The 27033-nt window shown below is 42.1% G+C and overlaps 3 protein-coding genes across 9 annotated transcripts; 2 read left to right on the forward strand and 1 right to left on the reverse strand.

Moving 5' to 3' along the window:
• Window positions 1-1488: 1488 nt before the first annotated feature.
• LOC129581361 (arfGAP with SH3 domain, ANK repeat and PH domain-containing protein-like) lies at window positions 1489-15838 on the forward strand. 6 transcript variants are annotated; one of them, XM_055472370.1, is made up of 25 exons: window positions 1489-1997; window positions 2458-2561; window positions 2646-2835; window positions 8293-8365; window positions 8611-8703; window positions 9015-9076; window positions 9167-9241; window positions 9300-9349; window positions 9716-9794; window positions 9900-9953; window positions 10072-10157; window positions 10649-10724; window positions 10844-10939; window positions 11405-11623; window positions 11706-11753; window positions 11862-11901; window positions 12062-12289; window positions 12352-12574; window positions 13195-13375; window positions 13639-13727; window positions 13813-13996; window positions 14108-14176; window positions 14340-15102; window positions 15287-15357; window positions 15440-15838. In XM_055472370.1, exons 3-25 carry the CDS (start codon window positions 2647-2649, stop codon window positions 15518-15520), a joined length of 3129 nt encoding a protein of 1042 aa, XP_055328345.1. In that variant the 5' UTR covers window positions 1489-1997; window positions 2458-2561; window position 2646; the 3' UTR covers window positions 15521-15838. The 6 variants fall into 6 exon arrangements, with proteins under 6 accessions (XP_055328345.1, XP_055328344.1, XP_055328346.1 ...); XM_055472369.1 differs by having other exon boundaries at window positions 2458-2835; XM_055472371.1 differs by lacking the exons at window positions 1489-1997; window positions 2458-2561; window positions 2646-2835 and adding exons at window positions 4242-4582; window positions 5924-6089.
• Window positions 15839-19740: 3902 nt separating this feature from the next.
• LOC129581497 (polyadenylate-binding protein 4-like) lies at window positions 19741-24896 on the reverse strand. 2 transcript variants are annotated; one of them, XM_055472618.1, is made up of 10 exons: window positions 24744-24896; window positions 23467-23700; window positions 22884-23077; window positions 22661-22779; window positions 22349-22583; window positions 22037-22273; window positions 21313-21856; window positions 20734-20894; window positions 20443-20643; window positions 19741-20085 (listed from the first exon to the last, which is right to left on the reverse strand). In XM_055472618.1, the coding sequence occupies exons 2-10, from the start codon at window positions 23657-23659 to the stop codon at window positions 19999-20001; spliced, it is 1971 nt and encodes a 656-aa protein (XP_055328593.1). In that variant the 5' UTR covers window positions 23660-23700; window positions 24744-24896; the 3' UTR covers window positions 19741-19998. The 2 variants fall into 2 exon arrangements, with proteins under 2 accessions (XP_055328593.1, XP_055328594.1); XM_055472619.1 differs by lacking the exon at window positions 24744-24896 and adding an exon at window positions 24460-24615.
• Window positions 24897-25537: 641 nt separating this feature from the next.
• Window positions 25538-26618, forward strand: LOC129581498 (60S ribosomal protein L6-like). Its single transcript, XM_055472621.1, has 2 exons — window positions 25538-25702; window positions 25762-26618. Exon 2 carries the CDS (start codon window positions 25770-25772, stop codon window positions 26547-26549), a length of 780 nt encoding a protein of 259 aa, XP_055328596.1. The 5' UTR covers window positions 25538-25702; window positions 25762-25769; the 3' UTR covers window positions 26550-26618.
• Window positions 26619-27033: the final 415 nt, after the last annotated feature.

Consider the following 27033-nt stretch of genomic DNA (forward strand, 5'->3'; position numbering starts at 1 on the left):
GGTATTACTATTGGACTTGTGGAATTGGAAAAGCGTGACAGACGGTCTTTTTCGGTTTTGGCTCTGCTGTGGAAAATGCATGCTCTGCTATGGAGCGTGCATCACTTGACGAAGGCTTATCGCAGCACATCGGGTGTATAGATAGATATTACAGCGTAACAGGCTTCGTAAAGTTTAAATTTAAATACCAGTGGTGGACCGGTGGTTAATAACCACATCGTTGCACCGAGCGCGAGCGATACTTACCGACAAAATAATGTTTGAAGTAGAATAATAAAGTTGAATTAGTGAATTGTACACAGCACATGTGTTTTTTGAACTTTTTGTTCAGATACCGCTTTCATATATTGAGAAAATCCGTCATAAATTATACACAGATATGTGTGACAGAATTTTCAGAGTTGACTGACTGTTGATACACGACACCTAAAATAGTTTTAAGTCAATTTCAAGTTAAGTCTTGACCCCGGCGGTACGACCGTAATTCATTCATTCATTCATTCATGTATCAGGAGCAGACAACCCGTTTAACAGGACTTCAATGTCTGGTCGGTGAAAAATGCATCAAAAAATTACAGAAGAGATTATTTAGACAGATCAACAGTTTTCAGAGCAAACTTGGAGAATCTAACACCGCTAACACTGAGTATCTGTGAATTAACTTTTTGAATCCGCCCAAAAACGTTCTTTAACCGCATGGCCAGCGTGCTTTCTTCGATTTTCTGTTTCGCTCTGGCTTGGATTCGTTTCGGCTTCCGGAGATTGTACTGCGATGCTCGAAGTCGATCAGTTCAACCAGGTAGGGCGGAAGTTTGTACACTTCATGGTTGTAGATCTTATACAACCAAACGGCTTCCGACTGCTGCCAACGGTCAAATACCGTATCTTGCTCGGAAAATCGAATCTTGCTCGGACACGGTCATGTCGCCAAATATAGAACTAAGCCAACCCACCTTCCGTACGAACTGAGACGCGCCTTTTCTCATCTCCAAAAGTCAGCGTGGCGGCGTGCGTAGGCTGCGGCGGGCGCAGCCCTTGCAGTTTTGTCATCTCACGAATGTTTTGATTTTCACTCCGTTCGTTATAATGCAATAAATGTACGCAGTGGTATTGACTCGTATATGAAAACATGATAACATCTTCTAAGAGTAAAAATTAAAAGTAATAAATAAAAATTCCTGGGAAAAACAAGATCTTGACGATTTAAATTTTTTTTGCATTTAGTCTAGGACTCTAGGTGTACGAGTACAGCTAGAGTGAAATGTGAATAATGGAATTTGATGGTTTGACTTTGCATCACTTTGCAGTATAAACTTTGCATGAAACAAAAATCCTCGTGAAATGGCAAACCTCAACCTGCAGGGGTTGCCCAGTACACACGCCGACTCTCGAGGAGTTCTTTTCGTTAGTATGTAGTATGTACTGTACTCCAATTCTCCAAAGTACTTTAACACTTCTACCAAGGTATAAAATAATAATAAGTATTATTAATTTTTGTACCGTTCTTTGTATTGCTCGTAAAATTACTGTAGTTAAACTTAATTTTAACATTTAGTTTAATGTTGCTGACTAACAGTTAGTCACTAACTGTTGTGGACAGTGGACTGTTTAGTGTTATTAAATTACAACACTGTTTTAACGTTCAGTGTTTGCTTATGGTTAGACCGTTAGTGTTTACCTTTGCTGGCTTTGCAGTTTGCACTACTGTATTTTTTGGACGAAGATTTTCACGGTCGACACAGGACTTAGTCGTGCAGAATTATTTGTGGAATGCATTGACAGTGTCTGTCTACCGTGGAAAAATAAAAGCATTTGAATGGGCGAACATACGATATACAGTGTTCAAAAGACGTACTTTTTCAGACAGTACGTCAGTAGCCACCTGCGGATTTGCAGTTATCAAACCTCTTTTTTTCCGATACACCTGACAGTTGTTGTGGTTTCCTCGTGAGGTGAAAAAAATTTGCAGTTTTGGCCGTTTGAGCCTCCCGAGCTCGGTAAGTCTGATTCTACGAGTACTTTCGTACTCGTAGATCCTAGATCATAATATCTGGAATTCGAACGTTGCAGAATTTAGCCTTATAAATATATAAATAACACAAATATATAAAGTATATATAAGTATCGTATTTTCGTATATAAAACTTTAGGCTTTTGCAGTTTGTGGTTGAAATTTTTAACACTTGTACAGTGAGCGCTTCTCGCTTATGCTCTTAGTTATGCGACTTATCATTTATGCCTTTATAATTTTATGTACTGGTAACATTTTGTAGGGTCGCAGCATAACGTACTTTCTCATGTTAAGTAGTGTGAAGTTGAAATTACTACTTTAATACGAGTACTCGACTACTCGTTACTTATAGAATTGAATGCTTTTCGGGGCATTTTGATTTTGTGCGAATAAAGAAATTTAAATAAGAGCTTGTGTGATCATGGCGCCCAAAGCCCCTGATTTAGGTTCCCATAAGTCATAAGTGACTGGAATGTCACCGGATGGATAGCTCACCATCCAAAGACTGATCTTTGATTTTTTTGACCGGGTTATTGATTCCACCATCGAGGTATCCGTTTTGAATGACTTTTGCTCCCCTGGTTCAGAAACAGACATTGTGAACTGCCGCTATGTTCCGATCGTGAATGCGCAGAATGCCACTGTCGTCCGAAAAATCCATCTCGGCCTACACTAGCCCGATCAGTGTGACGCGCTTCCTGAATGCTGCGCGAGAGGACCATGAAGGGCCGGGAGGAATCTCGCGGGGATCGTCGACGATGGGCCATGTGGGTTTCGCGGATCTCATGCCTGCTTGTCGAGCGCGCGTCCACAGCATGGAAGAAGTTAGTGTTACTGATTGGCATCTTTTTGTTTCATTTTTAAGTCCTTTAGCTTTGTATCGTAGTGACATGGTCTAACACCCTGACGCATCGACGGCATCGTGTATCTGATATTCGCTCCGAGATTTAAAACAAAGTGGGAAATCGAAGAATTTAAATTCCTTATTGGTGTTGCCGTTTGTAATGGTTACTTTAGTTGTAATTCAACCTTCCAGTCTGCCTAAAAAATTTGCGGCTGTTTATTCTAATCTACAGTGCCCAAAACGAACTTTACATAGCTACCCTCAACGTTTATATGACGCAATTTTTCTGCGACGAGAACTTGTGCATATCGTACTCGTATAATTTGAATTTTTTCAGTAGTTGCTTGCTTTGCTATATTCAGATTAGTTATTGTCAGAGTTCTTTTCAAAAAGTTTTATTTTCTATGCAGTTTTCCGTATTTTTTCGTGTTCAGCTTGAATGAAAATTGTTTGTTTTTGAATATTTGTTTCGCATTTCGAAGTGCTGTGCGTTTCACTGTGACACTCAGGGTCGACGGCAATATCTTGGCGTGACTAATTTAAGCGGAACTGCATACCGCACACATGTTCTTATGGCTTGCATTCTCTGTTTCGCGTTCAATACACGGAATAATTTTGGTGTGCGTTACTAATTATTCTCCTACTTGTCCCTTTTTCACAAGTCAGTATAGATAGTTTTGTTTGCTTCTATATAAATTGTGCAGTTGGGCTGATAATAGGGTAAAGCGAATTGGATTTAACCATGGAAAGAACAGTTTTATGATCTGAAAAACCTGTGTCCGTTGACTACGTAATTGTGGGCATTGAGCACAAGTACAGTTCAGTACCGCGTGTATGTGCGCGAAGCATCTCTCCCTACTGTACATACGTAGATTAAGTGGGTTGCCAATTTTTAATTGCAGTCTTTTTGCAAAAAACTGCTCATATTTCCCTTGTGGATCACTGTGAACAGCTGGCATATTCATGCAACCCACTCGTGATCCGCAATATTTATTATTAGCAAGGTAATCTTTGGGGCAAGATTGGTTGCAAGAATACGGGGGGCGCGTAAGGTACGTAAAGTAATGGACTGAATCGCATAGCCTGCCCTGCAGGAAGGTGCGTCATCGGCACAATCGATCCGGCATCCTCTGTAGTACCGGAAGTTGCCAGAGATCGTCCACCCCGTCCATCTGTCAAAGTGTACGGCCTTTGATGTAATCATTAGGCATCCATTTCCAGTGCGAATGGCGGTGGGTAAAATCGATAACTGCGAAGACTCAGCACCTTTCACCAGAGAGCACCGCTGTTTTTGCTACCGTGTAGCCATCACTGCCGCTAATCTCATGAATGAGTCATTAATTTTAAAACGCGCACCCCGTTTGGCTTGGCGAAAAGTTGAATGGCAAGATCGATGAGAGAGTGGTGTTCAGATTATACAACATATTAAGCGCAATTGCCGTGTCTTGTTTTTGCTCAACATTTTGCAACTCACACAGAATTTCGTTTTTAACACACGTTTGGCAGGTTGCTTGCGACAACGCGAGTCTGCCACTATGGAGCAGTGGCAGCACGCTAATTGTCACCTGTTTTGGTGTCCTAATTTTTATTTGGGACCTTATATGTTTTAACTTGACATATTTTTGGACCGACATGTAAAGGAGTTACTTTATTCCGGATCTAACCTGCACATCTAAACCGAATTGGTTGGGTAGGGCAACATGTCGTGTACCGCCAGGAAACAGTCGGTATGTACTGCATAGTATCAGTTTGAAAATTTAGAGTGATTTTATGATGGTTTTCTTTAGCAAAGGCATCTGTTTTACCATCTCTGACAACGTGAGCCGCGATCGAAGTTTCTAACAGTCACGATAAAACGGTCACGATGCTCATGATGCGGTGACAAGTGTTGTGTGGCAGATAGTACATAGTACTTATCGTTAGATAGTACTTTTTAAGTTACTAATTTTATTAGTAAACGGATCATGAACACAGGTGGTCATTGTTGCAAACAAGATTTGGTTGCTTTTCATGTAACCAATGCGCTGAACCCAAGGCGTACAGCCGGAAGTGATTGTTTTTATGTTCCCGACGAAGATCAAAATCCGCGTCATCACTGACTGATTGCGATTGGCTTGAATTCCTCGATATGGTTGAGAACAAGAACTATAGAACATGTTTCTCTAAAGGAAAGTGACTCGGGCGAGCTACTTGTTATGTTCCCAAAAGATTTTTAAGTTTTGGCAACATTTTTCGGGGAAATGGAAACGCCATGCAACCGCCGTTGTTTTATGCAGCATGCACGACGGTTTCGTGTCATTTTGTCTGATTTGCAACAAAATTAACAATAAGTTTCTTCTAAAACAGTTGGCAGATATAGGATACCTTTAATTTACTCTACTCGTAACAGTTCTCCGGCTTTTTGAAATCCTTTATTCTGCGGGCGGCGTGCCTATAAGTACATCTGTAGGGACTAGGGAGTGGAGTTGGACTAGGTACCTAATATGGAGGAACTCCTGTAGCTTGGTTTTCCTGGTTGACCGTTCATACCGTAGACAGATACATCTAACTGCAAACACGTTGTGCAGTTATAGTGTGGAAGGCATAGGGAAATTATTAACGATACAGTTTAAAGTTTAACGATACAATTTTGAAGTTTTGCTGACTTTAATACTGTTATGGACAGCAGGATTTAGAATTTTACTCGGTCACGTTGAAACCGGTCTACTTCTGCCTGTTTGTTTATGCGAGATCGCACTCGCTTATCTCTCTGGTTACTTTACACGAAGCGATAAAACTCTAAACGTGTCAGTTCCGTCGTCATTTTCGAAAATTTTGTAACGTGCTTATAACTTTTTGTGTGCAGCTGCATAGCTGAATGCTACTCATAATCGTCTATAGATATATTGTTCTCACAACCAGTTCAAATTCGAAATTACCTTTGTCACCTGTTGGTGATCACTGAATTCATGCTGAATTCGGTATGAATTTGAGAAAATGTTAATTAAACCTTCGTTCACCGTTTTTTTTTTTAAAAATAAACATTTTGTGTCTGCTCTGTTGGATTTTTTAGTGTTTCTGTTATACAGATAGTTATTGCGGTGTATCCAGTTTGCTGCTGTTGGTTAAGCCGTAATGGACGGAAAACAGCGGCGACGCTCAGGATGTTTTTCTGTGTACGGGCAGTTGCCACTTGAGTGGTCCAAATCGCCGATTTTTATGGATGGTATTCAGTTCATTCCTTCAAAAAATAATGTAAGAGTGCTCACTTCTATGTATATTGTGCTGTACATTTTTGCCGTACTTTTCTCGTTTTTATTTTTGCCAATATTTTGCCATGCTCCTGCAATAAGCCAGTTTTTTTCTTTGTTTATGCTTTATTAAAACGTATTTCAAATTTGTTAAAAAATATATCGGCAATAAAGTAACACGTAACTGTACTGAAACCACATAATTATTAACAATTGTCATGTCAGTGTAGTACGCAGTCAACATGGTCGTACTCGTAAATAGTACTCGTAAATATGACCGCATAAATTATATTTTATTACCCAAAAACCAAATCGAATTTTCTTTATTTTACTGTTTGATTTTAGCAAATTAAATATAGATTAAATCAGTCTATATTTGATTGTGCTAAATTCACTTACTAGTATGCTAAAGCTCGATACATTTAAAAATCCATTTATCGTCGAGGTGGTCAAGTACACGTGATGTAGAGTGTGGACTGATAGAATTCTTGCTATCAGAGATTCAGAATGATCGAAGAACTATCCCACTTGTGCACATGTAACCGTACGAGCATCTGAAATACTTAACGCAGTTTCTTCTGGCAGTAAATGCTTGATATACGATGATGATTACGATCCCAGTTTCGTTTCCAGTTGCATCGCCTCAGGTTCTTGAAAAGACAACAAGTCATTGAGTTTTCGCAAAATATTACTGGAGCAGTTTCATAGATATGTTGATGAATATGGAGTGCTGGGTGATTCTTGCTACGGTTTTGATTTACTCAGTCGCTGGCATAAATCCAACTGTCTCATTGCGAAAATTGTAAACTTGAAATCGCCAAGGATCCAGTCATAATGTCATACATACATAGTAATATCGTTTTATTATGGATTAGCTGCATCTTTCAACTGCAGAAACATATGCACGTAAGTAAAGTAATAAATTTTGACATTTTGATGATAACGTTAATACAGAATTTGGATACTAAAGTATATTGGAGACTGTTGAATCGGTTATCGATGGGGTAAAAAAGCTTGGATGTTAAGTAAGCAAACAACGGTATCTCTGAGCTGCGCACTTTACATAAACGGTTAGCATTGGCAGAGACGTAAATAATCCGTTTTGCTCGGCCGAAGCGCATCAGCTCGTGGTTCTCGTCCGGAATATTCACGATTAGCGATCGCCGGGTTCCACACTGCTCACCTTGACGTGTGGCCGGTTTAGATTTTAATGTACGCCGCCGCTGAGAACAAGAGAACAAGCTCCGCCCCCAGCTCGTATACCGTTTTCAGCGGAGGAAGTAATGTTTTTGCGATGCTTATGTCGAAGTGCTTAAGCGATGAAAATGCCATTTTATGATGACTGACAACCAGTTTGGTTAGTAAGTAATTTTTCTGTGCTTTACGGTACATATATCTGCAACAACGGGAAATATGAGTTTTTAGCTGGCCTTGAGTTTATTGGATCTGTTATTGGTTTTGGAATTCTTACTGTTGTATGCTGGGTTTAAAAAATGGGACGTTCCATTAAAGTGAGTACTTGGGTTTATTGAAATCCGCTCTTAATATTATCTGTATTTGATTTAAAAGTTTGATTTTCTTGGTACAATCGGGGAAATGAAGGCAATATGGCCTGGAACGATCGTCGCTCCATGCTGCCATGCAGTGGAACTGAAATTTATTTTGTCTGTCCCTTTGGTTGTTTAATGTAACGTGTTGCATGTAAAAACGCAGAAAACATTCGATTTGAAATTTTGAAGGGAATTTAAATTTTAGAATAAGATTTCCGTACAAAGTTTGAGATAGAGGAGGTTTTTTTTAGTTGGTGCAATCTGAATATAAGCAACATTAAAAATTTCATGATTACGAGCACTGTATCAAAGGTACTAAATCAGTTTCACAAAACTAACTCCAGTTATTTTGGCAAGTCATGCTCGTTGCAACTGTCCTTTATAACATTTGCAGTCATGATTGATTCACAATCGTTTGCCGACTCTTTTTCTCCCTGAGATGTTTATCTCTAACTTTTAAAAAAGCTTTGAAGTGGGTATACCGGTGGAACAATTGCAGTTTAATTGTTTAAACAGGCAGCGCACAACGTAATCATTAATGTCCGCTTAAAAAGCAGAACAAGTGGCTAATTTGTAACCGCGATGTTTTTGGCGTATTGGACTGTAGTACTTTGCATACAGCTCATCTCATTTGAGTAACATGTTGTGCTTATGTAGGCACTTGATTCGGAGAGGGAAAGCTTGAATAAACTAAAGAAAGCCGTCAAAGCCATCAACAACTCTGCTACCGGTATGTTTCTGGTTCTGTTTTATGGAGATTAAGTGCAGTTTAAAATTCAAGAGGCATTTGTGTAGTTATGAAAATGTATCTTTAGGGAATATTTTTAAAAAAATGGTTAATGTCTGTACAAAACTGGAGCTTTGCCTGATTTGGGATAGTAAAATATAATGAGTAATAATGTCGTTCCTTGTTTTGTGAATGACTTTTGAAACCAGTTTTGGTAGCATGTTTATGCATCGTAATATTTATTTTAGCACTGGGCACAAGCGAAGCAGAGTTCGGGCAGTGTCTTAGAAATCTCGGGGAAATGGCACTGCAAAATGAGGATTATCAGCCGGAAGCGTTGGGTAAGAGCTCGGTGATCTGGTTTGTTGCTGTTATTCTTAATAATCTACGCTATATAAGTGCACTGGGCTTACTTGTTGGTATAGTTGACAATTAATGCGGATTAACGATTTTGTCCCTAATTAAGTTCTTTATCTTTCGGTTATTTGTAGTTAGAATGTGACATACTTTATGTTTTGTGATCTCACTCATTCCGTGATTATTTCCGTGTACTGCAAGCTTGTAGGCAATAATGTTTCGGCAAGAAAGAAAAAGAACATTGGTATAGATGATGGATCTCAGTGTGATATACGCTAATAATTGCATCGCGTAGGTAAAGGCTTCATGAATTTCGCCGGCTTAATGGACGCAGTAACGAAACATTCCCGAGCTATGGTATGTGGCGTAGCCGCTAGCCAGAACGCTGTACATACATTTGTCGTTGCTTCCAACGCTTGTCAGCTAAATAACAATCTGATTTTGCAGTATCAGGCCTTTACGGATTTGTTTCTCTATCCCTTGGAAACCCTGCTCAAGAACGAGTCCATTGCCTCGAAAGGCGTACGTGGTTGGCTTGCATGTGCCATTGTGTTTTTGTGACCGGTGTTGTGGAATGTAGGACCTGAAGAAAGCCATTGACAAAGCGTGGAAGGATTATGAAATCAAATCGTAAGAAATCTCGCTGTGAAGCTGCTTGATTGTGTTCATACCGATATTTTTGCTCTGTTCTCTTCGTCTTCTGTCGAAATTTACCTATACAACTTACTTCATTCCCTTGTGTCGGGAAACTTGAATTTGCAGTGTAATTTTTGAACAACGAACGAAGATAGTATGCATGATTTTGGACAGAAAACTGCAAATCCGGCATGTACGCATAGCTTGGTCATACTTATTAACTATTATACTTATTTGCGCGTGGGACTAATGCTTAATACTTGCATGAAAATTTTAATTTTGAGCCTCATTTTTGCTTTTCTGCTTGGCTCTCCTGATAGTTTTGCTATAGTATTGTTTTCAAACGGATATAATTTGCAGAAGTAAAGTAGAAAAAGAGAAAAAACAAAGTTCCAAAGAGAGCGGTGGATCAAAGAGCGACTACGTCACTCCGGCTGAGGTCAGTCATTGCTTACCAGCGGGCTGCAATGACCGCAAAAGAATAGTTGTTACTGCAAAAAAATGCATTTCCGTTCATGTAATTTGGTATTATGTTATGGTTTAGCTGGCCGATGAATTATTGGAGGAGCGACGAATGTTTCAGTTGCAAATGTGTGAGGTACGCGGTGCATGTTGACAATGCAGTGCATCTTCATTGCAAATGGCCCACTTGCCGTGCGATGGGGAAAAAATGTCATGATAACCTAAAGAGTGACCGGTGTGTTTTGCCTGGACAGTGCCTCATCAAGGAAAACGATATTCGTTCGCGTAAAGGCGTCGATCTACTCAGTCAACTGATTCAGTACTACTATTATTTACTGGGGTACGTTTTGTATGCAAAAAAGTAAACATTGTGCTCGTTCGCGGTAGGGTGCCGGTGTTTTAGATTTGGTTTTCGTTATCAGAACTGGTTCTTCCAAATGCTTCCCAGGGTCTTTTGTTGTTCAATTTTCAACCGGTTTTTTCTTCAGTCTGAACGGCAGTCTTTTACCTCTTACTGAGTTTTCTTGACTTGTTTTTTTCGTTCTGGTAAATTTTATGGGCCCATAAAATGTGACAGCAAAACGAATATAGTTTTGCCGTAAGTTTTACTTGGCTACTGGTATTGCGTTAATTTGCTACTGCTGTTGCATTTTTGATTATCGATAATAATATGATTAACTTCAGTTTAAGGTTTAGTACTGTTTGTGATGGACTTCTTGTGTGGTTCGATTTTGACGAAGGTTTGGTATTTCCGTTAAGACGCCTAGGCGGAAGTTCTTAACGTTCATTACTTATGTTAATTGAATTCCTGATGAAGTTGTTGATTTGTAGATATTTCGAAGACGGAATGAAAACATTAAAGGACTATCAATCGTTCATTCACGATATTGCCAATAAAGCCCAAGAGGTAGATTGTGCTGGCATTGTGAAGATGATAAACGAGCCCTATTTATTCGGCGTGACCGTGCACACCGCATTGTTGATTTTGTTCATGTTTATTTATTTCGTCCTTTGCGATTAATGCAGATTAAAAGCAAGCAAGATGAAGAGAAGAAGCAATTGTTGGAGATGCGAGCGCTGTTGAAAGGCGGTTCCAACGCGCATATTTTACGCGAGAAAACGGTGAGCCATCATCTTTGCATGGTAAAGGCCAGCGATAAATGCAAGAGATCTAGTTGGTTAAAAACGTTACTGGCCTTGGAAATGAAATGTTCTTGCATCAAGCCACCGCGTTTTCATTTCATTTAATACCGTTGTCTTTTATAAAAATAGGTTCTATAAATAATTTCTTTTACACAAAACACTACAGTTACCAGTTTAAAATCATAAAACCTTGTATAAAAATCAAGTTCGTATTTTCTGACTGTGGACATTGCTGTACTTCCTACTTGCTTATTAACGTCTTATGCAATCCCTATTAAGAAACAACCGATGCTTACAGAATGTGAATTATGATGAAATAGTGTGGATTCTTCGCCAGAGAAGTAACCGAATATGGCACGCACGTTCATGAATAGTTTTTCGATTGAGACAAATCCAGATTAGTAAAATCAGAACTGCAAAATACGTATTGTTTTGCACATTTAGACGTCGTATTCAAATATCCCGAACGCGGCCGCCACTCCTGCCACCAACGGTACTTCGCACACCGGCTACAATCTCCATCAGCTGCAGGGCAACCACGTCCACGGGACGAATAAAAAGGGCGTCCTGTACAAAAAGTGCGAAAGTAAAATGCGGCGGAAACAATGGCAGAAGCGAAAGTGTGAAGTGAAAGATGGCTATTTGTCGGTGGCCCATAACGATGTAGGTCGTGTTCTGTGATTACCTCCCCGTAGCTTATAATCGTCCGCTAATTTGACCGTCTCTCGTCAATTGCTACTTGTAGGAAAGTAAATCGCCTGTCAAATTAAACCTTCTTACTTGTCAAGCCAAAGTAAGTGGAACGACTTTTTACCTGGTCTTTAATTGGCGTTTGTTACCGTTTTTAATCTGGTTCAGTGCTTCCGAAGCCAGTCGGTGTTCACGTTGGTTCTGTGTATAGGTGGTAGTCGATGACAAGCGATGTTTCGACCTGGTGTCAAGTAGGTTTACTGCCTGCTCCTTTTAAAAACATAATGAATGCTTTACTTCATAATTTTTAAGAAGTCAAAAAGTTACTCTAATTGTAATAATTTATTCTCGCGTTATGAATCTTGTTGCATGCTTTTGTGTGAGAGTGATACATCAGTTCTTATCTTCTAGAATTCCGAACGTACCACTTCCAAGCGGAAGACGAAAACGAAAAAGAAGTCTGGTTAAGCGTCATTCTGAACAGTAAAGAACAAGTACTGCAACAAGCCTTTGGTCGGGACGCCACGGACGGTGGACGACGCTTCTCGACAAACATTAGTGAAATTCGAGATACGCTGATCAAGCAGGTTCAGAAGCTGCCGGGAAATAATCGTTGTTGCGATTGTGATGCAGAGAAAGGTGTGTAAGCGGTTTTTAAGCGTGGGAAGTGATTATTGAATTTCGTGTGGTGGTGATTGTAGATCCGACGTGGCTAAGTACGAATTTCGGCGTGCTGACGTGTATTGAGTGCTCGGGTGTACATCGTGAGATGGGAGTCCATATTTCACGGATACAATCGCTGACGTTGGACAATTTGGGCACGGCGCAGCTACTTCTGGCACGCACCATGACCAATCTGCTCTTTAACCAAATTTTTGAAGGCAGCTTAAATAACGTACGCAAGCCAACGGCAGCTAGTACAATGTAAGTTCTTATTATGCGAGGAATTGAATTGATGGCCGAAATCAACAGTTTAGGGTGTTAGTGAATACATGACGACGACTTATTTACTGATCCTTATGTGATATTTAAAAGAATGTAGGATATAGAGTTTTCTCGGGTACGATGCCGTGTCAAGTTACTTTTCTTCTAAAACTAATTTTAAATTAGAATTATTAGATTATCAATCTGATCACTTTGTAATGCAGGAATTGTGAATAAATTAATTATGGTGCACATGCAGGGCTCCAACTGCGACGGGTGTCTGAATTATTTTGGAATATATGCATGTGTTTAAAGTCACTGCCGTTCACGAAGCGGCAGGTATATTAGACAGGATTCGTGTGTGATGCGAGTTATGCATGTGTCACAAGTAGTAGTTTAGCCTAAAACAGTGTTCTCAGATTTAGATTTCCGTTCGGTTACAAAATTTGTTATCATAAGTTTTCCGTTTTGTATAAAAACGGGCGGCTAAATTAGATGCGCTGTGCCTTTATAGCGTAATTAAATAAAATATTAAATTAAGTGTCTCATAGCGTTTGCGAACCATGAATGGGATTTTTTAAGCTAGATATCACATACTCATTGTGCATGCTTGACTGCAGGGACGATCGGATGCAATTTATCCGCGCCAAATATATTGACAAGCGCTTTGTTACGCCATCCTGTCAGTCGGATGAGCAGCGTCAAGAGAATTTGATGAACGCATTACACAATCGCTACCTGCATGGACTAGTCCAGTTGTTTGCCGAAGGTCAAGATTTGGCGTCCCCGCTTGCGCAGTCGGTAAGTAGTGCTTGCGATCTTTACAATATAACTTGGAATAAAAATAAATTGTCGACTTCTGTAAAAGTGCTTTTATTTGGTTGTGCTTTAGCTTTTATTTGTTTCACAAAATCTTCCAGAATTCTGTTGTATGCTAACTTGAGTTTTTATAGCTTTGCTGATTGTAGTGTACTTAAAATATTAACGTTGAGAAGTTTGAAATTACCTTTTCGAGTGATATTAAAGTAACCAGCGTTACCTATACATTGATCCTGTGATCGTAGGTTATTGATGAGACGCCTCTGCATTTTTTGATTCGCGCTGGTGACGATAGTCTGACGTTACCGTGTGCCGATTTCATAATTCAGAGCAGGTAGGTTGGCGGTTGCTGCGGCGAGTGTTTTCGATACTTCTATGAATAGTTAATATTGCATGTGCATATTACGCCGTGATTGCAGCCGAAGCATTAACCGGGTGGATAGAAACGGTAATACTCCTCTGCACATTTGTGCTGATCTCAACCGCACCGAATCCATGAAATTACTACTGAAAGCCGCCGCTGAGCTGGATGTTAGAAATCATGTCGGTGAAACCCCGCTGGATATTGCCCATCGGAAGAGACACTCTCGCTGCATCGATCTGGTGAGTGACCCTGCAAGACCTAATCCTTACTGTCCTCCTACCTGTAAATGTTCTGTAAATAATCAGTGTTGATTGCTTAATTCTTTCTCACTTGGATCGTTCATTTTGCAGTTGCAGTACGCGCAAAGCGGTAAAAAGGACAAGTTTGAGAACGTGGAAATCGATTGGTCACTCCTTGATGTAAGTTTATGTTGGGAAATCGAATTCCTGTTTTATAAAACACTGTAAGTATTTCCAGTACGCGGAGCTTTGCATAAACATACTGTACTCATGGTTTGTAATCTAGCGCAGCCACAGTAACCGCTGCAATTGGAAACATTATGGAATTTGATTGTTGTTTTAGGATGAAATGGCATTTGACAGCGGCGATTATAGCGACGATGAGGGAGAAAACGGTGACTTGTCCAGTCATGCTGCCAGCCAGCGTCGTTCCTTTCGCCTACCCCGTCCCGGCAATACCTTCACGCCACTCCCGCCCATGTCCGTCCACCCGGTCTCGCCGCTCAAACCCAATCCACCGCCCAATCTGCACAATTACTTCTCGGGTCTCTACCAGAAGCCAGTCCTCAACACCTCCCAATCCATGACCGGATCCTCCTCCAAGAACAGCTCTGTGACCTCCTTCACCACCTTTCTGCCGCCGGCCGTGCCGCCGCAGCCTCGCAAAGAGACGGCGCTGAACAGCAGCCAATCGCACTATGCTCCCGTCCCTAAACCCGTGGAGACTGGTCTCAAACTCCGCACGCAGTCGACACCCAAGGAAGACAGTGAGTACAAAGCCATGGGGCATCGCCGCTCGATGGTGCTGGATCAACGGCATTCCCGAGCGACGAGTGACCCGAAAACGGTGCAGGAAATGGTACGGGTGGGCTCCGTGTCGGAGATGCCGAATCTGCCGCCCAAAAATAAGTTTGTCGGGATGCATCCAACCAGTGCAGCGACACCACCGGCGGTTGCTCAGAAGCCGTTAGCGTTAACCGAAAGCTTTGGGAGTGCGGAGTTTCGGAATAACGGGGCCGCATCCAAACCCAAAGTGGCGCCTAGAAGGCGAAATGAGCGCGGGAAGCGGTGCAAAGCACTGTTTGACTGCGACGCGGACCATCCAGGTGAATATCTTAACTTGATTGCAGTTTTCCAGTGTGGGATATGTCTTTTCCGGAATTTGCGACATTGTGTAATCAGTAATTTATCAGATGAAAGCGTAGAAAACTTTGTGGAATGTGAACACTGGAACTGAACACAGCTGGTGGCTGGTGATTTTTTTCATTTACATACTCGCGATCTTTTTAGATGAATTAACTTTTGAAGCCGGTGAAATCATCACCATTGTTAATGACCAAACGGATGACGAGAATTGGATGGTATGCGTAAACTTTTGTGCTGGTTATAATCGAATTATATCAGAATGCGGAGTAATGCTTTTTGCTTTCCTTATGATTATAGGAAGGTATTATTGAAAGTGCGGTTCCTCCTCGACGTGGTCTGTTCCCGGTATCCTTTGTGCATATGCTCCCCGATTCCTGAAAGAGATTCTCTTGATTTGTTTTTAGCAATTCCTTAAAGAGTCAGAGATATGACCAGTGTATTTAAATTGTATCTGTCTGAGGCCGAAATGAGAAATGGATTTTTTGTTAGCCGCTTGTTGGCTGTTCTGGTTATAATCGCCAGATGACGAGTCAGATACACGATTATTTGTTCTGTTTTATGTTTTGAAACGGTTTGAAATTTTGCCGGTTTTTATGATTTTGTATATGGCTCTGCCTTTTGGTTGGTATGAGTTGAGTCACTCTTAGATCAGGAATATTGTCGGATTTGTTGATAACAGTAAAACAGTGGATCACACTTGCTTCCGTATTGATGGCGATGAGTTTTCATGTCAGTATTGCTTACAAGTCATGTCAAATACAAACCCAACGTCAGCAACACACAAGTACTAATTTCACCACGCGTAAACGTACGAGATCCCGAAAAAAGATAATATGCCATCGAATAGGCGAAGCGTGCGTTGCCATATTGGGCGCCAACACCGTAATTAAATGTGACCCCGAACCGGTTATGCCCGGCCCACTTCCGGTGGACAGCCTGACGAAGCGCCTGATCGTTGGCGTGATCGTCGAAAGCCCTATGACAAAAAAGAAGAGGTGCTGGCCGCTAATTTCCGTGCAATGATAAAAATTAATATTATGTGATTTTCTGGTTTTCTAGGTTCTAAATGGGATTAAACAAGAACTGGAGCCTTTTGATAATTACGATCCTGAAGATGGATTTGAGTTCGCAATCTCTAACTTCCCGCTCCCTGAGAAGGAATATGGAAATAATTTTTTAAACATGTTTGACCTGCTGTATTAAAGACCGTTACAGCTGCACTTCCAATCCGACCAGTGGTTGCGTGCGGGGCAGTTGCGGTGCGTTACGTTTGATAGCCTGCTACTGTTGTGCATTGTTTGCGGATCGCAATGGAGTGCTGGTTAATGGTGAAATCACAACGCCGGAAGTGTTGTTTGCACGATGCTGAAGGTGGTTGTAATTATGTTGTGGTTGTAAGGTGGTTGATTCGAGGAATGTGATAGAGAAAGGTTTTGCTTTTTGTACGCAGTTTGATGGTATTATTTTATTTTGTTATACGTGGCTCTCTCCAACATGTATAAATCGGTTTCTGACTGTAAATTATCGCTGTACACTGCATCACCATATACTCCTGCACAACGGAGACTGGGCACAGTGACACAGTCGAGGAAGTATTCAACTATAATTTACATAGTTATCGAAGTGTTACGGAATCAAAGTTCGGGAATAGCATCTGCGGTGCGTCTGATTTTAGGCTGGAACCTTCGCAGAAACAATCAATCAGTCCCAATTTATCCAACACGCAGCTGCCGTGCCGAACAGAAACCGCTCAAATCGTTTTATTTTCTGCCTTCTATTCCATATTTTTATATCGATAAAGTACATTATTCCAAACCAAAGAAAACGCGTATTAAATATATAGGAAAAAACACCAGTTCGGTAATCTCAATTTGCATTTTTACGGTTTTCTGCCGTTTTCACCTCGTGCATTACCGCGCGTTTTCACCTCCGTGTACTTTGAATTCCTTCGGATACTCGGTTTTTTCATAGCCTTTGTAAAAGCTTTTGCAGCTCTCTTTGTTTCAACATGCAGCAAAAAGGTGTGCTATGGATTTAAAAAATTAAGAACCGCTGTACCTAATACCGAAAATTATATAATAATAAAACATTCATAAAAAAATTAGAACCGAAAGTTGCAATTACTCAGTGTAGTTTCCAGAAAACATGTATAGTTTAAATCGAAATCAGCAGGGGAAATGTTTTTCAAAGCTCACTGTATACAAACTACAAAGGTCACCCAGAAAGAATAAGGTAAGCAGCAAAACATACATATTTTTATTGTTTCAGCACCAATCCAGGCACTAATACAGGCACTGCATAATAAATTAATACAAGCGCATCTTCAAAGTGAACAAATCAAGTCACCAGTAGTAATTGCATACCGAAAGTTACAGGATGAAAGATGAACTGTATGTGCTTAAGTGAAATCGGTGGTGCATGCCTTGCGAAATAACCTACACACAGCACGCTACTGTTTTGTGGTTGTGTCCTCACTCGACGGAATACGTATTTTGTCCAGTCTGTAACTGTCCGTTCACTTGCCGATGAGCAACCTCGCAAGCAAACCGGAAAGCCTTAACGCCTTCCAAACGTTCATTTTATCGCCGCATCAAGGATGTACAATGCCCAACGCCACAACAGAAAATGGAAATATGATGCTCATCTGGGCATGCCCAAACCACGTCCGGTGGAATTCTCCAAGAAGTTTGATGAAGGCAATTCTGGCCTGCATCTTAATGACTAGCCGTAATGGGAACGCATTTTCATTCCACCACGCGTTATCATACATCTATCTGCCGTTTTTGACCTCTGTTGTTATATGAATACTAAACATCTCTTGCAGACCTTCGGCTTCTCTTGAATGTAACGGGTGATCTCCGTTTCTACTCAGTCGATTTTTCTGCTTCAAATTGCACAAGAATCCCCCCAGTGTGGGGAGTGTTCTTAGACTCTTGACCTTTCGCCATCGCGATCGCGGTAGGCCCACTGGTCACTTGAAAGCTTGTTACCATGGATGCCATAGGGCTAACATGGGCTAGTCTGTTACCACGGTCACAGTACACTGTATGTACTACTCAATTAGCTCAAACATGAAACAGCTTTGGCTTCGCCTCTGCGTTTCTTGCAGTATTTCACTTGATCACTGTGACACTGTCGCACCTTGCGGCCCAGTGCACTGAGCTGTATCAACAGTTCGGTCAATCTTGCAGCCCAGTTCACTAAACAGTAATACTACGACGTTATTCTGCGACTGCTAGTAACAACAAATCCTAACTCACTTATTCACAGTACCTAGTCGTAAGCCAATATTCATCCGTGCTCAGCTTGTTAAGTATACAGCTGCATACCCAACAACGAAGGTCACCGCTGATTTCGATATATACTTGTGTGCATGAAATTAAACGGTAAGGTTAATAAGTTCATGAAGTGCGCAAAGGAGAATGTGGAACCTGGTTTTCAATGCCTTATTGGATTTCACTCGACCTGTGTGGTGCAGGATAGTTAAGTAGGTTGTTGGATTCTGTTTGTTAAATCACTTGATCCTAATTGTCGCGTGCGGTGTCAGTTGGTTTGGTTTATTTGATATCAGTAGTGACTGAGTGCTGCCAGCTACCGCTAAGCTCTGTTTCATGTTTGCAGAACTCATTAAATTTCTTGGTATGCCGAAGCCGTAGCGCAGAAAGGAGAGTTTGTGGCTGCTTCTACGAAAAGTTTTGTTACAATGCAACTGCAAGTCTGCAACCCGACGAATGATTTCAGATATGTAGCAAGAATTTTTCGTTGCCAATACGCAGTTGATGATTTCATCCTCGCATTTGCAGGATTTGCGATGAAAATCAAGTCCTGCCGGTATGAGAGTGAAACAGGAAGAGGAAGCCACTGAAAACGACGAGAATGTCACCGCCCTCACCGAACAGGTGGTGGCCGATAATTTCGGTGCGATTAGAAAAATTAATATTATTATGTACGCAATTTCCTGGTTTTTCAAGTTCTAAATGGCTTGATTAAGCAAGAATCGAACGAAATGTGAGCCGTTTCCTCTGATATCGTCAAATCCACCGCCAGCCTCATAATTATTATCATGATAATTATGAGGCTGACGATGGATTTGTGGGTGTGATGGCTATAAGCGAGCATGTTTAGGAAACCATGATCATCCCATATAATATGGGATGAGCAAGGTTTCCTAAACATGCTCGATCTGTTTATTAAAAATAAATACCGGTACAATTGCGATTCCAACCTGACCAGTGGTTGCATGCGGGCGTCGCAGATTCGCAGTCACATTGCACATCACCGAACATGTTCGATGGTTAAAAAACAAAGTGGAGTTACACTGCACATTGCACTAACAATTGCAAATTCAACAAAAAATCCCTGATGAGTGATGGCTAGGGTCTGGTTAACGTTTTCTTTTTATCTACAAAGGTACCGTATTGAAAACCTCAATGGTGCAACTGAACGATACAATTTCGATTCAGCGGGTACCGATTTACGATTAAATCGAGCGATGAATAGTATGAAACTGGTCAACTTGCAGGGCCTGCACTCAAGGGAACGCTAAGTGGAATTGCAACAGCTGTTACTATGCTGAAAACTATTAATCCAATCAAACATTCTAGAAGCGAGTCAGTTTTTTTTCGAAGAAGATCGTAATTCGAGCACGCAGCAGTGTTCGTAAGCATTACAGATGTTAAAGTGGGTCGAGGCGTCGGCAGAATAGTAGCAGACTAACAGTACCAGTACATATGTAAGCAAGCAAACAAATTCAAGAATGCAAATTTTTTTCAGCTGGGTTTTGAATTAAAGCGAAAAGAAATGACAGAGAAATTTTTTTTAAATACTTCCATCAAACAACCAATGTTCCGTCGTCACTACTTAGCGACTTCTTGTTTCACTGCTGGAGTGGATCCTGGAGCAGCCATCAGATGTGTTTTCAGCACGGCCACCGCCTCGTCAACCTGCAAACGGCGCACTCGATCAACTGGTAACAAAAGATCTGCGACAAGCCAGTAACTAATTAACAAAGCAATGTGCCTCCCATGGTCTTTCTCAATGGTCACTGTCCCATAAGGACTACAGAAAGAAACAGGAATATGGGTTGCACCAGTCCACACCGTCAGACCCTTGCGAGTCACAACGGGGACACGGTTGATCTCCGACACTCGGTAAGGAATATCCCGCACTGCTGACGGGTCCTAACGACCGATTTCTCCGCGCCACGTCAAACCTTGCGGCAACATGGCCGGAACTGATGTCGCTCGTTCTAGTAAAGGACACACTAACTGGATGCAATCTACAGTCAACGAGCAGTGTACCTTGTTCTTCAACTGGTCTGGATTGTCCAAGAGCATCAACAGCTCGGCGTTGTCAATTTCTAGTAACATTCCGGTGACTTTACCCGCCATTTCCGGATGGATTTTCTGAATAACCGGGAACAGCTTCTCGCCCAGCATTTGTTTCTGATCACTAACACTGGCCTTGGCCAAAACCGATGGATCGATCACCGTGTTGGCATTCTGCAGAGAGGAAAAAATCCATAATTTACTGTTCTTTCCCAAATTTTCAAGTCACTAATTACAATACAACTGATTACTGCGTAGACTTACCGGAGCAGCAATCTGCTGAGCAGGCCCTGGTCCACGTGCTCCCATCGGCTGGCCACCTGCGCGAACAAACGCCGGGGCTCCCGTCCGCATCTGTTGTGGCATGCCAGGTTGTTGCGGCAAACCGTTCTGTGGTCGCTGGGCTCCCTGCTGCATGACCGCGCCTACAAAAAATCCATAATTATTAGCATGACAGAACTTTGTAACTTCCATGGTCTTTCTTAGTGGTCATTGCGCCGCAAGCGAGACAAAAACAAACAGGAATATGGATTTTTCCTATCCACGCCCTAGCTACTGATTCAGCAACAAAGGGGACAAGATCGATCTTTGACGCTCAGCCAAGGAATGCACTGCACTGATTCACAGCTCCTAATGCTGATAATCCACGACGCATCAAACCTTTCGGCAACGCGGAGGATAGTCGTCATTATTCTCAAGTTACGATGTATGAAGAAACGCCCAAAAATTAGATAGTTTTTATAAACACTGTTTCTATAACAGTCTTCACAACTTCGTAGAACACCACAAACATCGAAAAGGTTCCGTCACTACGGATATTCGACGGCGAATACCTAATCTTACCTGGCACACGTTGTGGCTGTTGTTGCATACCGGCAGCTGGGCCAAGCGAACGCGGTGCCGAAGGCATACCGGGTGCAGGTCCTCGCATCCCGGCACGCGGTCGGAACTGGCCACCTTGTCCACCCTGCAGCTGTTGCCCGAAAGCCGCCTGTCCACCTTGCTGCGGACGGGGATTACTCATCCAGCGGGGCTGCGGAGGACGCTGACCCATAATGGGACCCATGGCGCCCATCTGCGCCGCTGGGAAGTAACCGCGCTGCGGAGGGATGTTCTGGTACATGAATGCCTGTGGTCCGATGCCGGGAATGCCGGCCTGGGGGAACATCTGCGGGCCGGGTGGGCGGAACTGTTGAGGAACGAACCGTGACATCATCTGGTTGGCCATAGCACTGCGACGGTCCTCCTTGCGCTGGGCCATGGCGACATACAGTGGCTTACTGCCCACTACTTTTCCGTTCATTTCCTGCACGGCCTTGTTGGCTTCATCAGGACTAGTAAAGCAAACGAAACCGAAACCCTTCGAGCGACCACCCTCTTTCATGACCTGAAACGAAAAAATTAAAGGTTATAATAACGAATCAAATCAAAGCCGTAATCAGTTTCCGCTACGACTTGTAAATAGAAACTATACCAAAGCAATGAGATGGATTAATCCATAAAAATTTCAACACAAATGGCACCGTAAAGCATGAAAATCACTGCACAAAAACTTAAACACACCGACCTTGGCGCTGCTGATGGTGCCCAAATGCGCGAATTCCTTGCGTAAACCATCATCGTCAATATTCTCATCCAGATTCTTAACATACAGATTGACGCCCTGCACATAGTTGCGTTGGCGTTCCTGACGTTTAGCCTCGAACTGTCGGCGCAGCTCCTGCTGTCGTTCGGCACGTTTCTGAGCACGACCAACATACAATGATTTGCCGCTCATTTCAGTAGCATTCAGCTCCTTGACAGCCTACAGTTAACAAATTACGTGAAAAACCAAACATAAAACTACAAAACTTTATATCCAGATTTCAGGCTGCGTTACCTGCTCGGCACTTTCAGCCGACTCGTAACTGACAAATCCGAAGCCGCGCGACTTGCCATTGTCGTCCTTCATCACGACATGACTAGTCACTTTGCCATACTTCTCAAACAGCGCCAACAGTTTGTTGTCGTCCATTTCTTCACCGAAGTTCTTTACGAACACGTTTGTGAATTTTCGCGGATGGTCGCCCAGGGCACGCTCCCGTTCAGCACGCGGTATAAATCGTCCCACAAACCTATCCAACATAAAACAGCCAATGAGAAAACATCTACATTGATATCTATGATATTTTCTCAACTTGAAGGCCCTTACACTTTTTTTCCGTTAAGCAACATGCCATTAACCTTTTCGATGGCGCTCGTGGCGGCGGCGTCGGTTTCGAAGTGTACAAAGGCATAGCCTTTACTCTGTCCCAGCTCGTCCTGGGCCACCTGAAAACGTCATATTTTTTGTAGAAAATGCTCCACACACAGTACGGTCACCGTCAAGAGATAATTAATATTACAAGTACAACAGCGATTATCAGCGTGATTACCTTGCAGGATAGGATGGCTCCAAAACCGGAGAAAGTATCGTACATGGATTTATTGTCAATGCTCTTGTCCAAATTCTTGATGAAGATATTCCCGAATCCCGATCGGCGCAACGACGGGTCACGCTGCGACCACATGATGCGAATGGGCCGGCCCTTCATCGGATCGTAGTTCATGGTGTCCATCGCGCGCTCGGCTATACACAAACACACATGTCATTCTAGCGTTGCGTAAGACAACTCGATATATAGATATACAACAAAACAAATTTGGGTCATCTCACTGAGTCTGCGCTGACAACGGCAATACAAAACACGGACTGATGAACAGAGAGTCTACACAATATGGTAACAACGGCTCATTCACAACCGCTACACTATCAGCTTAAGAGTAAGGTACTGTACCATAAAGCTTAAATGATCCGTCAATTTTACCAGTTATGTACTAGTACCACTGAAATGATTATTTTGTAAGCGATGATAATACATGCAAATATTCTTTCGTGTAAACAACCTACGACAAACACCGAAAAACATACCAGATCGCCAATCCCAGTGCTGGGTATTCAGCATGTCTACTGCTTACCATCGGCGGGCTGCTGGAAATTAACGTAGGCATAACCCAGGGAGCGGCGGGTCATCATATCACGACAGACTCGAATGGAGAGGACTGCGCCAGCTGCTGAAAATTTTTCAAACAGCATCGCTTCGGTGACATCTGGATGCAGATCCCCAACGTACAGGGAAGCCAAAGGGTAGTTCGGTCCGGAAGTATTCATTTTTTCTGCTCGCTGCTTTTTCTATTTTTTAATTTTTTTATCTGCAAATAATTCAAAGAAATTTACTTGAGCTGTCAACATATGTGATGTCATTATTATTTCCCCGTAGGTTGCAGTTGAAAACCACAACGTTTTATTTGCTCTGAATACATTACAATAGCATATCGACAGAGCAGTTAGTGCCAACAATATGAACAATGTTACAATACATTCAAAATATCACGAGAACCTCGGGAGCTCGAAATTAAGGATCTCTGCGAGAAAGAAACCGAAGAAACAACAAGATACTTTTAGTGCTTGTGCCAGTGCCCAGGTTTCCCTGTACCGGGTGTCACAAACTGACCGAGAATCTGCGGTTTAAAATTAAATAGTACATTTGAAATTTTTTCGGCAAAACGTAATTTCGAAACCTCTTTAATTTAAAAAATAACAAAAATTGTCGAAGTAAACATATTCCAACCATTAAAGACCAAAAATTCAAATCTGAATGACTCAATCTGCATCTAAGATTATGGGAGTGAAAGTAAGAAAGTTCCTAATTTGAATGGTTCTTTTCGATCGAATCATAAACTTTCAGTTTCATAACTTTATCAAAAAATGCTTCGCCAACGAAAAACTTTTGCAAAAAAACTGTTTTAGTTATCCTAAAGCTGCCATGGAAACCCTGACAGAAAGGCAGAAATTTCTCAACAGGACAGGAAATCTCTCCTGCTGTTGCAACAAGTTCCGCGTTATGACGCAACAGCACGTGCCTCTCAGACAAACTGCTGAACGAAAATCCGAACATACTGCTCACTTACTTTCGGGAATAATAGTCCTGGGATTTTAGTCTGTCATGAAGAAGCTGAGATACGCCCGACGTTCTTCTAAGAACGTCGCAAATATAAAAACAGACAAACTACTGCGACAACGAAATTACTGCTACCTATGTACTGCACCTGCTAACGCGTACTACTGCCGAAAAGAGAGAGCTGCAGCGAGCTCCTGCAACCTACGCTACCAGATGCTGCCATAACAACCATTCCTGCAGTGCAGTAAGTCAAGTAACCACTAGTTATTTCACGCGATTATTTACGACACTTACCCAAAAGATTCGAGAATGGGTCTTTTTATGGATTTTTTGAGTGAAATAAAATTTTTTTGGGATTTTTTTGTAAAAATTACGCAAATCTATGGAAAGGAAAATTTACGCCTGTACTCGAACCCGTGCCACGAGAACACTGATCGGCTGCAAAAAGATCTCTCTCACGGTCGGTCAGTGCGCCGCCTATACGCGGGCTTTGTACCGCCTACAGGTTCACGAACAGAATTTTGCCCCCTTAACAGCAATTCTCGTTGAATAGAATAAATCAAATCTTTTCTTGCCTAGCCGAACACATAAAACTTTTCCGAAATTTTTTTGCTGCAGTTATTAATATTATGCTTGCTGAAATCTTGAACAGATTTTTGTAACTTTTGATGAAGCGCTGTACTTAAACATTTTCATGAATGAGCGCGGCAGTGCGTATTATGGTGCGCAAAAAGCATGGAACTTGTATTGTATGGTATTGGTAGCAGACTAGTACTGTAATGCCGGTTACAGGTCGATTGGTATTCACCTTTGATAATACCCGGTTTCTCGGTTTACAGATTCCCGAATGTGACACGCTTATTCATATTGTTGTAAGATTTATTCTATTATGCCTGAGATGGCAAAAATTTTTAAAGCCATTTTTAAAAATTTGGAAGAGGATCGAAGCGGATTGAATGCGATTGCTAGATACCGTATAGTAACGTATATAAAACCATCAGATACTAATTACTGCGCACGAGCTCAAATGCCAGTATATTTAGCACCAGTATGCTGTTGCGCGCAGAGCGGTATGTTCCGTCGCTCTGCCATGTGCTAAACCGGAGAACCAGAAACTTAGGCTGCAAAGTGAAAATACTTAATACAGGAAAAAGAAGTTCCTGCGTTTGTTGGGTTCTTTAGTTCTGATCTGGTTCCATCGAAACCAAATCTGACTTGGGATATTTAAATACTTTTATATCTTTTCTGAAAAGGTAAGAGCAGTTCATACCGTATCAAATACTTCAGCATAACACAGTGCGATGCGTTTCAGACGACACCATGCCAGCGACTAAGGAGAAGAAAACGCAGAAGCCCCGCAATTTCCAGCTCTCCGCGGGTATTATGCGCTTCTCGAAATCAGCCATGTACAAGAAGCGCGGTATCTGGAAGAAGAAGAAGGCCGGCCAGAAGCCCAAGGAGGCCGCGCCGCGTCAGGCCAACACCGTGGAGAAGACCATCGGCGGCGACAAGAACGGAGGCAAACGCAAGGTCCTCAGCCGCAAAGCACCGCGCTTCTACCCCACCGAAGACCGTCGGGGTAAGCGTAATCAGCGCAAATCCCACCGCATTGACACCCGCGAACGCATCACCGGCCACAGCAAAAAGCTACGCAAATCCATCCAGCCGGGAAGTGTGCTGATCCTGCTGGCGGGTCGCCATAAAGGTAAGCACGTTGTGTGCCTGAAACAGCTGCAGAGCGGACTGCTCCTCATCACCGGACCCTGGAAGATCAACGGTGTTCCGCTGCGGCGTGTCAATCAGCGCTACGTCATCGCCACACGCACCCGTGTCAACATTGAGAAGGTGAAACTGGCGGAAAACCTCAACGATAATTACTTTCGGCGAGTGAAGGCCAAAGCGCCGAAAGATGCTGGCATCTTCGATCAGAAGGCCGAGGCCTACAAGCCGTCGGAGCAGCGTGTCAAAGACCAGGTGGATGTGGATAACCAAGTGCTTTCCGCCATTAAAGCCGAGAAAGATGGTAAATTGCTGCGGGATTATTTATCGTCGTTGTTCCAGTTGAAAAATAAGCAGTATCCCCATCAAATGGTTTTTTAATTGCTGTTTTTCTTTACTGGTCGGTTCGATAAATTCTGCATAAAGTTAAAAAAAAATTCATCTTGATTACTGGTTGCTCGACTTCGTTTGCGTAGCAGTAGCGGCATTGTAGTATAGTAAGGTACAATTTATGAAAATACACCTCGCTTTTGACATATTAGTTAGTTCGTGAAGCTACCTTCTTCGGATCCATGCTTCCGTATGCAAAATGAAAAAACGCATTTTGATTTGAGTGTTCGACTGTTCGTGGTTAGGCTTACGCAGAGCATCTCGAGCAGGATGAAGCTTACACCCAAAAGGAAGAGACGATCTGTGAGGGATTCGTTTTACTTTTTAGTTTGAACTTTCTTGGTTAGCGAATTTAGGGCAGTTCTTATTCAGCAAAATGCTGGATCAACAGATTCGTCAGACTAGCGACAAAACGCTAGTCTGGTGAAGTAGGCTGTGAAGGTCTTTCTGTTCAATTTTTCCAAACATTTATATT

Source organism: Paramacrobiotus metropolitanus, unplaced genomic scaffold (genome assembly GCF_019649055.1).
Source record: "Paramacrobiotus metropolitanus isolate TYO unplaced genomic scaffold, Prichtersi_v1.0 Parri_scaffold0000005, whole genome shotgun sequence".
In the NCBI taxonomy this organism is placed as follows: domain Eukaryota; kingdom Metazoa; phylum Tardigrada; class Eutardigrada; order Parachela; family Macrobiotidae; genus Paramacrobiotus; species Paramacrobiotus metropolitanus.

Bases quoted from the DNA above. Each gene is read 5' to 3' on its own strand.
- LOC129581498 (XM_055472621.1), top strand. From the start codon at position 25,770: ATGCCAGCGACTAAGGAGAAGAAAACGCAGAAGCCCCGCAATTTCCAG.
- LOC129581361 (XM_055472369.1), top strand. From the start codon at position 2,638: ATGCGCAGAATGCCACTGTCGTCCGAAAAATCCATCTCGGCCTACACT. The intron at 12,290-12,351 runs GTGTGTAAGCGG...TGGTGATTGTAG, and splicing joins CGATTGTGATGCAGAGAAAG to ATCCGACGTGGCTAAGTACG. The intron at 13,997-14,107 runs GTGAGTGACCCT...TTCATTTTGCAG, and splicing joins ACTCTCGCTGCATCGATCTG to TTGCAGTACGCGCAAAGCGG.
- LOC129581497 (XM_055472618.1), bottom strand. From the start codon at position 23,659: ATGAATACTTCCGGACCGAACTACCCTTTGGCTTCCCTGTACGTTGGG. The intron at 20,644-20,733 runs GTAAGTCTACGC...TCCTCTCTGCAG, and splicing joins CTCAGCAGATTGCTGCTCCG to AATGCCAACACGGTGATCGA. The intron at 20,086-20,442 runs GTACACTGCTCG...CGCCGTTTGCAG, and splicing joins CAGACCAGTTGAAGAACAAG to GTTGACGAGGCGGTGGCCGT.